The 12,887-nt window shown below is 41.5% G+C and overlaps 1 protein-coding gene across 1 annotated transcript in view; it reads left to right on the top strand.

The window, feature by feature from the left end:
• PTPRG (protein tyrosine phosphatase receptor type G) overlaps positions 1-12,887 on the top strand; it is a 313,959-nt gene that overhangs the window by 162,275 nt on the left and 138,797 nt on the right. Inside the window, 1 exon segment of the mRNA XM_007454772.1 lies at positions 1,769-1,926. Within this exon segment, the coding sequence (XP_007454834.1) occupies positions 1,769-1,926 (158 nt within the window).

The raw sequence follows: 12,887 nt of genomic DNA, 5'->3' as shown, positions 1-12,887 counted from the left end.
CCCGTGTCCCCTGCATCGGCAGGCGGACTCTCAACCACTGCGCCACCAGGGAAGCCCCATTATTCTGATACAGTTGATTTCTGCTGGCTTTTTGCCTTAACCCCCAGTTACATAGACCTTTTGCGTCTAAGGATACACATTTGCCCAAATATGTGTACTGCTTGTTCTGTATGAAGGAAAAGGAGGGAGGAGGCGTGAGGCTGGGAATAATATTCTCGGAAGTCACAGGAGTGCCCATGAAGTAACCTGGAGCCTTGAGGTCCCCGAGAAATGTCCAGGGGCACGTGGAGGAGGCCGTAGGGGGGCTAAGGCAAGCCATTAGCAGGACTTTAATAGCCTTATTACATCCCCAACAGGAATGAGGTGGGCATTCCAGACTTAAATGCAGGGCTAGACGTTTGAAGACCCAGGTAGAGACTAAAACCCTCTCTGATTTGTGAAAGAACCTGGATGATCTTCTGGGTCTGACTGAAAGTGTTATAGTATAGTGCCTAAACTCTGTTGCACTGCTGATTCCTGCCTCAGGACCTTTGCACATACTGTTCTCACAGCTTGAAACGCTCTTCTTTTCGTCTTTTGCCCGCACAGTTCAATATTCACCTAGTTTATTTTAGCTTCAGTCTGAGTCAGAATTGTGCAAAAGCTCTGGTGTCAAGGTGCATGGGTTCATATCCCAGCTTTGCTATGTAGGAACTAACCTCTTCTCTAACTTGTTTTCCTCGTAGAGTTATTGTGAGATATCATTGTTGGGTCCCAGCTTAAATGTCATTTCTTCTACTTAAGGGAAGACCGCTCCACTTTTGTAAAAAGAAGCCTATTTTCAGGGCCATCATTTTACAAGTTCAGGGCCGTGCCTTGATCTAAATAAGCCTTGGGTGAAACCATAATGAAACGTAACCAGCTTTGGAATTGCACTTTACCATTGGCTTACAGTTTTCTTTTCCTATTTAATCTCTCATGGGAGTCCCAAAGTTCATTTGCCTGATTATTAGTTCATAAGGATTAGACGGAGAAGGGGTCTATGATGAAACAAGATGGGGTATATAACTGAATCACTTTGCTGTACACCTAAAACTCACAAAACATTGTAAATCAACTATATTTCAATAAAAAATGTTTAAAAATTAAAATCAACATTAAAAAAGACAGTACAGAATATATATTAATATATAAAATCTCTCATTAATGATTTTCATATTGATTACATGTTGAAATAATATTTAAAATATAATGGGGACTTCTCTGGTGGTCCAGTGGTTAAGACTTCATGCTTCCACCGCAGGGGGAGTGGGTTCGATCCCTGGTGGGGGAACTAAGATCCCACATGCCATGTGGCACGGCCAAAAAAAAAAAAAAAGAAGCATTAAATAAAACGTATTATGAAAACTAAAAATATATATATATATTGGAAAGGGGCAAGTTAAACAAAACCAGGTCTCTTTTTTTTCTCCAGGATTTAGTGACTTGACTCTGCTAGTGTTTTGTCTATTTCCTGGGGGAAGGAGGGAGGGCTTGAAGTGATGCCCAGTGCTGTTTACCATGGAACCCATTTTTCATGAAATGCAGTGCAGTAGGATGTCTCAGAGCACACACACCCTGGGAAATGCTGCTTTGTTTTCCATGGCTCTCCCACCACCAAATGCTTCTCGGGATGTAAATAAACACAAGACTTGTGATGTGTTACCCGCATGCCAAGGGTTTTGACTGTGTATCTGCAGCATAGAACGACTTACCACTGTGCTTTTCTTTTCCCTCTTCCCCCAAACAGAGAAGGAGACCTTTCTGGATCCTTTCGTCCTCCGGGACCTCCTGCCTGCATCCCTGGGCAGCTATTACCGGTACACAGGTTCTTTGACTACCCCACCGTGTAGCGAAATTGTGGAGTGGATAGTCTTCCGGACGCCTGTCCCCATCTCTTATCATCAGGTAGCTATTTGGCCCCCAGAGGGCTTCTGTTTTTACTTGTTTTGAGTTGACTTAACTATCTAACATTGCTAGACTACATCAGGGTAAGGATTTTTTTTTTTTTGGCATCCTTTGCTTCTCATTGATTCTTTTCATTTTTTCCAAGAAACATGTTTTTGCACCCAAGAATTGTAAAATATAAAACATGGTTGCTGAGCCACAAATTAACTAGCTGAGGAGAACTGCAGGCATGAAATCAGGTATCTTGTAAGTATTCAATCTTGAGGAGATAGTAGCTACCGTCTGTGATGACTCTGTGCCAGGAACTCTTTTCAGCTCTTTATATGTGTTAACTCACTTAATCTTCATGAACAACAGTCCTATGAGGTAGGTGCTATTTGTACCCCTGTGTTACAGAGGAGAGACAGCAGAAGTGTAGTGACTTGCCCAAGGTCACACAACAGTTACCCAGCCATGGTGTCTGATCCCAAAGATCATGCTTGGGGCTGCTAAACCTCCCTAAAGTCCAGAAGAGAGAAATTTGTATACCTGAAGAAATGAAAGAAAAAATACCATTGATTGAGCTCTTTGTGTGTGATAAGCATCTTACGTCTCATCGACTTAGTTGCAAAACAACATTGAGAATTGGGTATGTTGCACAAAGACGGGACACATAAGAACATCGTGGCAGGGACAGATTGCATAACATGCCCAAAAGATTCACGGTCAATGAAGGTTGAAGCCAGAAACCAAGCCCGGGTTTGTCTGATTCCAAACCCATGCTGCCGACCCCTACATGGAGCTGCTTCTCTCTGAGTGTGGCCTGGCAGATGTCATAGGGAGGTGGGTTTAGGCTGAGCACGTAACTGTGGGTAAGAATTTGGTGAAATGGGGATGAGGTTGGGGGCAATGTCAGAGGAAGAGGGTCCACCTGGGGATGAAGGGCTTCGACATCACCTCATGAGGAATCATAGATGGAAGGGGAAATAGAAAGGATATGTCAGTCATCAAAAATGCAGCCTGCACGGAGGCGGAAGAGTAGATTTCTCCTCCATAATTTCAGAAAACAGAGCCCAGAACAACGGGTAGGATTTGTAAGGAAGTGGATTTGAGCCATTGACCTGGACTGTCTAAAAAATGGAACATTCCTATCAGAGCCATCCATGGAAATGCCTCCCCAGCATTGGACAGCTAGGGGTAAGGCTGATGTAGAGGGAAAGTGGAAGTTTTGAAATTATGTGGTAAATGTCAGTAATATAACTAAAGAGGACACAGGCAACAAGATTATGAACCTGGCTGGCTTGGGGAATAGTCCAAAGATTTTCCTAACAAGGGCAGAGAATATAGAAAAGGGAGTGGGAGAAATAGCATTGGATGATGTCCTGGCTAGGGCTGTTTGGGGTGTCAGAGGCAGAAACCCACTTAAAGTAGCTTCAGTAGGGGGAATATTTGAAAGAAACCATAGTAGGGTCATCCTGAGATGAAGTCATCATGACCAGGACTGTAACTATTAATGAGGCACAAACTTTACTTTCTCCCTCTTAAGGCGCCACTCTCACATCTTGGAGTTTCTACCACGGCTTTGCGATTCTGTACTTTTGCAAACTTCTGGTTCCCTCCCTCTCCCAGTTTGAGTGTGGTTTTCTTTGGAGGGGATTGGAGCCCAGTATGGTTACTGTAGTACCAGTTAACCTTTCAACTCAAGGGCCAGCTACCAACTGACAGTAGTCTGGGTCTGGAGTCAGGTGTTCAGGAAGATAGATCCGAATAGACATTAGCCAACAGCACGCTGGCTGGCCTTGGGTCAGTTGTCCATTTTTTAATAAATCAGCAGAGGTGCTGGCCATGTCCTGACACATTGGTGTTGCCACTCTGGGGGCGGTAAGTGGAGCAGGTTGTCTAGAAGGAGCTCTGTGCCGGAGAGAGAGCCCACCAACAAAGGTAGGTAGTGTGGGACCAGGGGAAACAGATTCATTTGGCCTCCCTGCAGCTGGCAGACATTTTACCTTGAGCTTTTTTTCCTTTTAATTCCATCGTGATGAAAGAAGGACTAGCAATATGGCTGCAGAACAGGATCTGCTGGCCTTCAGGAGATAAATGTGAAACAAGTTTGCTTTCTAATGGTGAAGCCAGCCTTGTTTTATTAAAATAAAAGAAAATTGCAGCCCAAATGTTTATATCCTCAAGGTTCGGGGAGGGGGCCGGGGGCAGGACTTTGAAAAGGGATCCTTTTTGTCAATTAAGATGAACGCTCTTGTCCTCAAAGATATAAAGGCTTGAGATAATGAGGTTAAAAAATTCAAGTGTGGCGTTTTTTTTTAGGAGGCCCTGTGAAGGGGAGGCATAGAGAGGTAATTGTTTAGTTGGGGCTGGGGGAGGGAAGAGAACCATTTAACACATACTGGGTTTTATTGCAGTTTAGTTGGCCTAAACAAAAGGCAGATTTTTAGGCTTGGATGTCTTGTCAAGTATTTGTCAGTTAGAGGCGTTTTGACATTTGGGAACTGGATATGTTCGAGAGTGCTTTGTTAACATCTTTTTATGCTTCTACTCTGCCGCCCATACACTCAGAGAGAAATAATGGAAGAGTTTTTCTCCAAGAGTTCCAACATATGACCTCTCTGTAGGTACTATTGTTTCAAGAAAATAGTGAAGAAATAAATTAACCATAGTGGCTCTCCAGTTTCTTTACTCTAAACCACCTTAGATAATGCTTTACTTGTATCAGGCACAGCTTCATGTATCCTTTTCTGTCTCCCAAAGGGACGAAACAGCTCATTTTCATGTGGCCAAACCGGTTCCTTGCTGGTGAACTGAGTGGAGGTCACGGCTGTGTCAGTCCTCAGACAGGAAAGCATCAGCCACCCAAGTATTATCGGTTCAGACCTTCCCCCCCCCCCGACCCTGCCAGCATGCTCTCTGAAGTTAGCACAGAATGTTCATTTCAGAAGGGAAAACGGCCAATTCAGAGAAGCCAAGTAGACACAATTCCATGTCTGCTTCTGTGAGAAAGAAAACATTCCTAGCCCTTCATCCTTTTTCTCCAAAGGTTCTTTTCTTCTCTTACACAGTGTGGGTACCTGTCAGCAGTGAAAAGGAGAGCAGGTTCACGCTAAAATACAGTGCTGAGCACAAACTGTTGACCAGTATGATGTAGATTTCTTTAAAGTCGTCCCGAGTAAATAGGAGGAACTCCGTATTTTCTCTCTTTTGTGGGCCTCCTTGGGCATTCAAACCAGCCCCGCAGCTAGTGAGCGCTGACTCCGGCTTCTGTGATGATCTAGATCTGAATACGGTGTTGCTAATGGAATCACACCATGCCATTGGCTTGGTTGGTCAGCAGACAGCATGGCTTGTGTGGCTCCAATAAAACATTGACCATAAATAGCAGGCAAGAATCATGCCATGATTTTGTCACCCAAACAAAATGGCGGCACCCCCGGTCCTGCTGTAGGAGGTCAAAGGAGCACAAGTAGCACATTGAGACGGTTGCCTGCCTTTGCATTCATGATCCGTCGGGGAACATGATCGTTTTTAGTCCGGTGTACTTGGATGTGTTTTATTCTAGAACAGTGGCTCTCAGATGGTAGTGCTTTGGCCATTGGACACTATCCCAGCCTTCCCTTTCCAGGACCGTTGGCTTCCGTAGTTTTAAATATGACACTGCCTATAATTTTCCCTAGCGTGAGTTTTATTTAAGTGCCTCTTGGAGGCGCTATCAAAAAGGAAATAAATGTCAAAAAGGCTAGTTTACTTGTTTTATTTGCATGACTTTTTTATTGAAGTTTATAGTTGATTTATAATATTGTGTTCATTTCTGGTGTACAGCAAAGTGATTCAGTTATATTTTTTTTCCAGATTATTTTCCATTTTAGGTTATTATAAGATACTGAATATTGTTCTCTGTGTTATACAGTAAATCCTTGTTGCTTATCTATTATATGTATAGTAGTTTGTATATGTTAATCCCATGCTCCTAATTTATCCTTCGCCCACCTCTCTTTCCTCTTTGGCAACCATAAGTTTGTTTTCTACATCTGTGAGTCTGTTTCTGCTTTGTATATATATTCATCTGTATTATTTTTTAGATTCCACGTATAAGTCACATCATATAATAATTGTCTTTTTCTATCTGACTTACTTCACTTAGTATGATAATCTCTAGGTCCTTCCATGTTGTTGCAAATGGCAATATTTCATTCCTTTTTATGGCTCAGTAATATTTCATAGTGTGTGTGTGTGTGTGTGTGTGTGTGTGTGTGTGTGTGTCACATCTTAAACCAGTCGTCAATTGATGGGCATTTGCTTTGCTTCCAAGTCTTGGCTTATTGTGAATAGTGCTACTTTGAACATTGGGGTGCATGTATCTTTTCAAATTACCGTTTTTGTCTTTTCTAGATATATGCCAAAGACTGGGATTGCTGGATCATATAGTAGTTCTATTTTTAGTTTTTTAAGGAACTTCCATACTCTTTTTCATAGCGGCTGCACCGATTTACATTCCCACCAGCAGTGTAGAAGGGTTGCCTTTTCTCCACACCCTCTCCAGCATTTGTTATTTGTAGACTTTTTGATGATAGCCATTCTGACCAGTGTGAGGTGATACCTCATTGTGGTTTTAATTTTCATTTCTCTAATAATTAGCAATGTTGAGCATCTTTTCATGTGCCTCTTGGCTATCTGTATGTCTTCATTGGAGAAATGTCTATGTAGGTCTTCTGCCCATTTTTTGATTGGGTTGCTTGTTTTTTTGATATTGAGTTATATGAGCTGCTTGTATATTTTGGAAATTAACCCGTTGTCAGGTGCATCAATTGCAGATATTTTCTACCATTCCATAGGTTGTCGTTTTGTTTTGTTGATGGCGTCCTTTGCTGTGTAAAAAGTTTTTAGTTTGATTTGGTTCATTTGTTTATTTTTGCTTTTATTGCTTTTGCCTTGGGAAACTGATCTAAGAAAACATTGCTACAATTTATGTCTGAAAATGCTTTGCCTGTTTTCCCTTCCAGGAGTTTTATGGTGTCGTGTCTTATATTTAGGTCTTTAAACCATTTTGAGTTTATTTTTGTGTATGGTGTGAGGGTGTGTTTTAACTTCATTGATTTACATGCAGCTGACCAGCTTTCCCAACACAGTCTCTTGCAAAAGAGACTGTCTTTTCCCCATTGTATATTTTTGCTGCCTTGGTTGTAGATTAATTGACCATAGGTGTGTGGGTTTATTTCTGGGCTCTGTGTTCTGTTCCGTTGATCCATACATCTGTTTTTGTGCCAATACCACACTGTTTTATTACTGTAGCTTTGTAGTATTGTCTAAGGTCTGGGGGGGTTATACCTCCAGCTTTGCTCTTTTTCCTCAGGATTGCTTTGGCAATTCATGTTCTTGTGCAGTTCCAGGTAAATTTTAGGGTTATTTGTCCTAGTGCTATGAAAAATGTCATGGATAATTTGATAGGGATCACATTAAATCTGTAGATTGCTTTGGGTAATATGGCCATTTTAACAACATTACTTCTTCCAATCGAAGAGCATGGGATATCTTTTCATTTCTTTGGATCATCTTCACTTTCCTTTCTCAGTGTCTTATAGTTCTCAGCATATAGGTCTTTCACCTCCTTGGTTAGGTTTATTCCTAGGTATTTTATGTTATTTTGATGCAGGTTTTTTTTGTTTGTTTGTTTTTGTTTTTTTGTGGTACGCGGGCCTCTCATTGTTATGGCCTCTCCCATTGTGGAGCAACAGGCTCCGGACGCGCAGGCTCAGCGGCCATGTCTCACGGGCCCAGCCGCTCCGCGGCATGTGGGATCTTCCCGGACCTGGGCACGAACCCATGTCCCCTGCATCGGCAGGTGGACTCTCAACCACTGCGCCACCAGGGAAGCCCTTGATGCAGTTTTGAAAGAGATTCTTTTTTCTTTCTCTTTCTGGTATTTCATTGTTAGTGTAAAGAAATGCCACAGATTTCTGTATATTAATCTTGTATCCTAGTACTTTGCTGAATTCATGTATTAGTTCTAATATATTTTGTGTGGGATCTTTAAGGGGCGTGACTATTTTTTAACCATTGTTGTCTCTGTCATAAAGAGTAGAGCAACTCTTTTGAATTAAGACTATGTTCCATATGGAGCCAAATTGTTCCATTCTTGGCTACCTTCTTCATCCAGATTACTCAACTACTCTGCTACTCTGTGTCTCAGCTTTCATCTGTAAAATGAAAATGATAACAATACCTACTTTATGGAGTCATTATAGAGATTAAATGATGGAATGTGTGTAGAATGCTTAGACTAGTGCCTGGTACCACAGGAAGTGTTCAAGAGATACCAGGTGGGTTGCTTTGTTGCTTTTTGTTGTTGCTGAAGCCACTAGGGCAGCAGCACTGTCCAGTAGCAACTAAGCAAACCACATGCATTGTTTTAAATTTTCTGGTAGCCACATTAAAGCATGTAAAGAGAAACAGGTGAAATTAATTTTAATAATGTTTTATTTAACCTCATGTGTCCAAAATATTATCGTTTCACCATGTAGGGCTGGCCACATTTCTCACATTTATCTCAAGGCCTTAACAACTAACGAATCACTTAATTGAGAAAGTTTCTATTCCAACACTATATAACGTGCAATGATTTGAATAAAGGCAGTTTTTTTTTTTAAATGGTGGGTGAAGATGCCATTTTTAATCCATAGCAGGTAGCTTTCGTTGTTAATTATGGTTAAATCCTCCTCTTTCTGTAGAAGGCCTTTCTTTAATTGCCTTCATTCAAATCTGTCTGTAGCTACACGGGGAGGGCATGGCCTATAGTTAGCTAGCTAGTCTCAGATTTTATTTTTGCAGCCATGGTTCAATAAGTAAAACTTTGGACGCTCCAGGCTATTGGGAATTTAATATTCCCTCGTTATTAGCTTGTTTACTAATGAGGCAACCAAACAAGGCCTGACCCGTCATGTCTCAAATGTATGACGAAACTCATGTCCGTGACCTTAGGTGTGACGTTACAGTCCCTAATGTTTACCCTGGAGTTTATTATTATTCATATAATGGACTCTGGTTTTGTTTAATTGCCATTCTGTATCCATCCTATCAAATATTGTGCACATCAGCCTTTTAAGCGTTCATAATTATATTACTTTTGATATTCTCTCATGGCCCCCGTCAGCCATGATGGTCCCCTCCCCACGTCTTATGGACCAGAGCTCTTGCTACACACAAACGGCATGAGTAGATTTCAACTTTCCTTTGATTCCAACTGACAGATTAAAAACAAATTATTCTCTGTAGTAATTTTACAATAAAAACTAAGTTGAAATTATTTATATACACTTCCAGCCAACACATTTGCAATTCAAGGTTAAAACTGTTCTTGAAACAGCACCAGTTAAAATGCAATTATGGCTCCCCAAGCAGGGATAAAAGAAAGAAATGTTTTACATGTTCACTTCAAAAGTTAAAAAGCCAATTAAATATTATAGAAATAAAAACTTTCATTAATTTTCACTAAATGATAAAGACTTTATTAGTTATATTAAGGTAAAGATAAATCCAGGTGTATTTATTACCTGCCCCTGGAAAAGAATAAGATGAAGAAAAGTGCTGGTTTGGGGAGGTGGATTCCATTTTCTCCTCGCACCTGCCATCTTGTTCATGGTTCCCAGTTCTTCCTGTGTTGGGCCATAGGCTGTTTTGTTCCAGAGTGTGGAAAAATGCAAACAAGTTTATATCGCCAGTAGTGAAATGGCAGTAGTGGGTGTCCTGCATGCTAGGGACTTTGGGGGTCAGCTAAAAGGAATTGTTTTGGGACTTCCATCATCAGATTCAGTTCTTCTGCTCCCGTGTTGCTCTCTCAGTGAATAATGCTGAGGGCCTGTTACGCATGTGGCGTGAAGTGACTGAAAGCATGCAAAACAGAGTCACACGGATCCCGGCTTCTAATCCTCACTTTACCTCTCAGTTCCTGTGTGATCTTGGGCAAGTGACTTAATGTCCCTCAGCCCAAGTTCCTTGTCTGTCAATAAGAATAAGAATAATACCACCAGCGTTACCGGATTTCTATGAGGATTAAGTAAGAGAAAGCATATACCGTTCTTGGCACCTTGCCTTGTGCATAATCAATGCTCAGTAAATATTAGTTGGTAGTGTTAGTGCTATAATAATATTATTATTAACAATGTTACTTTAATGTTGTTATTTTGAGCTGAGAACAAGTTAGAAACCAAAACAATGTTCATGAAGTGCTTGTACCTAGCCCACAATGGGTTTGATAAATAGACGCTGTAAGGCGCAATATGCCTTATACAGATACATAGACACATTATACATGTATACTGTACATTGTAAATATACATATATATTATAAGGAAGAAAAGGAAGGTGAAGCCGCAGAGCTTCTTATAGTTGTAAGCTTATCACGCAATCATAGTTACCACATTCCTCATAAAATAATAACAATAACAACAGTAATGACGGTAATACTTATTGGGCACCTTTGGTGCATCAGAAATTATTCCAAACACTTGATCTGTAGTAGCTCAGTCGATAGTAGTAAGCAAAACCACGTGAGGTGGGTAATGATGTTAGCTCCATTATACATGTGAGAAAACCAAAGCACAGAAACAGTAAATACTTTGACTGAGGTCACACATTTAGCAAGTAGAGTTTAAAAACGGAGTTTGTAACCCAGGTAGTGAGTGGAAGCGTTTTGCATTTGGAGAATAAGGCACAGGCCACAACATTAGGACTCCGCGGTAAGAATGGGAGGCTGTTGAAAAGTATTAAACAGAGGTGTGTGCTGTGATCGGTTCACTGTGTGGATATTAACTAGATCTAGAAGAATCAAAGAGATTACACACCAAAAGTGTGGCCCCGTCAGAGGCCAGAGAGACACAGCTTTGAAGTTTGTTCTGTGACTCCAGCGTTACACGGGGCTGCCATGTGGCACCGCTGTCAGAGGCACCTTCCTATTGTCACCTGCTCTGTAAATGGCATCCCACGGAATCCAGCGAAGTGGAGGTCCGGGTGGTGGCCAGGTTCACCTTTGGCGAGTCTGGGTCTCGAGGCAAGGGTAAGGACCAAGGGATAACCTCTGACCCAAGATGATTGCTGATCACTTGCCAAAGTGAAAAGTATATAGGCTCCCCTTGCCAATCCGGGGATCATGGAAGTTTCCACTCAATGGCCAGGCATGCCAGTTACCAACAGGAGAGGCCACTGGCAATTTTCATTCAATTCAGAGGAATGACGGAGTTTTAGTAAATGCTGCCAACCTACCAAAGGACGTTTGATGAGTCTACTAAGCTTGTCCCCCTTTTTCCTCTTTTATGAGACTGTCAACGGAAGCTCTGATCCAGGGGACAGCGTAATATCGCCCAGGTCATCAGTTCACTCTCAGAACCGTCACATACTTCCTTTGAAATCTTCGGGCAAGTTGAGTTAATGACAAGGATGTGAATGAGCTTTTCAGCCATAGCGTGTCGTTAAACTTTAAGAGCAATTTAAGCGAAAGCATTTTTGTGTTAAATTCAGAACCTACCTCTTTTTACGTTTATATGACTAATTCTTTCCTGAGGGTCAGGAATAAACTTTTTAGGAGAACTAAATGCTAGCTGTGAAAGAAGCAAGTATTTGAGAGAATAAACAAACCTTCGAGTCACATTGCTGAGGTTCTCCCAGGCCATCCTTTGCTGGCATCTCAGAGATGAAAGTATTTCAGGACAGATGGCTAGTCTCTTCCAGAAAATTTCTGGTCTTAACTTGCTATGTGTGGCAGCCCAGTCCATTTTTTTCTAAAAAAAATCACCCTGAAAGTTAAGGAAGTCCTCCCTCTATCTTCACACTAATAAACAATTCCACTTCCTTTAACCTCTCCACACAGGACTTACCCTCCATCCCTTTAATCATTTTGGTTGGTCTTTCCCTAGACTGTCTCCAGAGGGTCTTTCATGTAATTTTAAGAAGTTCTTTTCTCTGAGGAAATATTGAAATCTTCTCTCATTTTTGGAGGCATTCAATTCTGATATTGGTAGTCCTATCCAGTGAGTACACCTTGCTAGATCGAGTTGATTTTTCCTTTCAGCACCTCCAATCATTTTCATCTGAGTGGGTCACCTTTGGACAGAGTAAACAGCCCAGTTTTCTTAGTTTTTCTGCTTTTATTTGCCTTTCTCCCTTTATTATAAATAAACAGGGAACATCAGAAGGAAGAATGGGAAGAAAGGCAAATTCTAAATAGCGACGATGTGAGTTGTTAGAAGAGAAGTTACATGAATTGTAGAAAATTAGAATAATAGGGGAATAACGGGCTACTTTTGCTTTCAGGCTGGTTGAGAGACCACCCTGCTTCTATTACCTTGATGAAAAAGCAGAAAAGGCTTCATGGTTTATTATCACTTTCCGTGTGCAGGAGAATTGGAGGGGAGGTGGAATGATAAGTGCATTCATATACTTAAGTGATTTTTCTTGGCTATGTAAATTAATTGCCTTCTCATGCAAAGAGAGGGCGTGTCAGACTGGAAGCAGGTCATTCCCTGTGTCATTCTCTGAGGCTATTTGAGAAACACAGGGGTTAGTTCCAGGCTTCAAGACCCCCATCGCGCTCTTAATTCTCCTGTTATCTTATCCGGTCTTAATTCTCCTGTTATCTTATCCGTTGGCGTTAGCCACATCCTGATCCCAGAAGTTTAGGGCAGCCACTCCACGCCTGCTTGGGAAGTGTTTTTCTAACACCATCCCACCTTGTAAATTCTCTCCTGCAGAAAGCCTTCTGATTTGGCATTCAAGGAGCCAGATGGGCCAGAAAAAGTTCAGTTTCTCTCTTCTTTATTTCATTTTCTTCCCCCAGCTCAAGGAGTTGGTATTTTTGGTGGCTGGGCATTTTACGTTACACTCCATTTTTTTGGTGACAAGAATAACTTTGTGGTTCATTGAGAACAAATCGCTGTCACTCGGCCCCTGCTCTATTCCTCTTATATAATAGAATGACCCTTCCC

Source organism: Lipotes vexillifer, unplaced genomic scaffold (assembly GCF_000442215.2).
Source record: "Lipotes vexillifer unplaced genomic scaffold, Lipotes_vexillifer_v1.1 scaffold8, whole genome shotgun sequence".
NCBI lineage: Eukaryota > Metazoa > Chordata > Mammalia > Artiodactyla > Lipotidae > Lipotes > Lipotes vexillifer.
The sequence above is the reverse complement of the archived record's forward strand: the minus strand, read 5'-3'. Positions and strand labels throughout refer to the sequence as shown.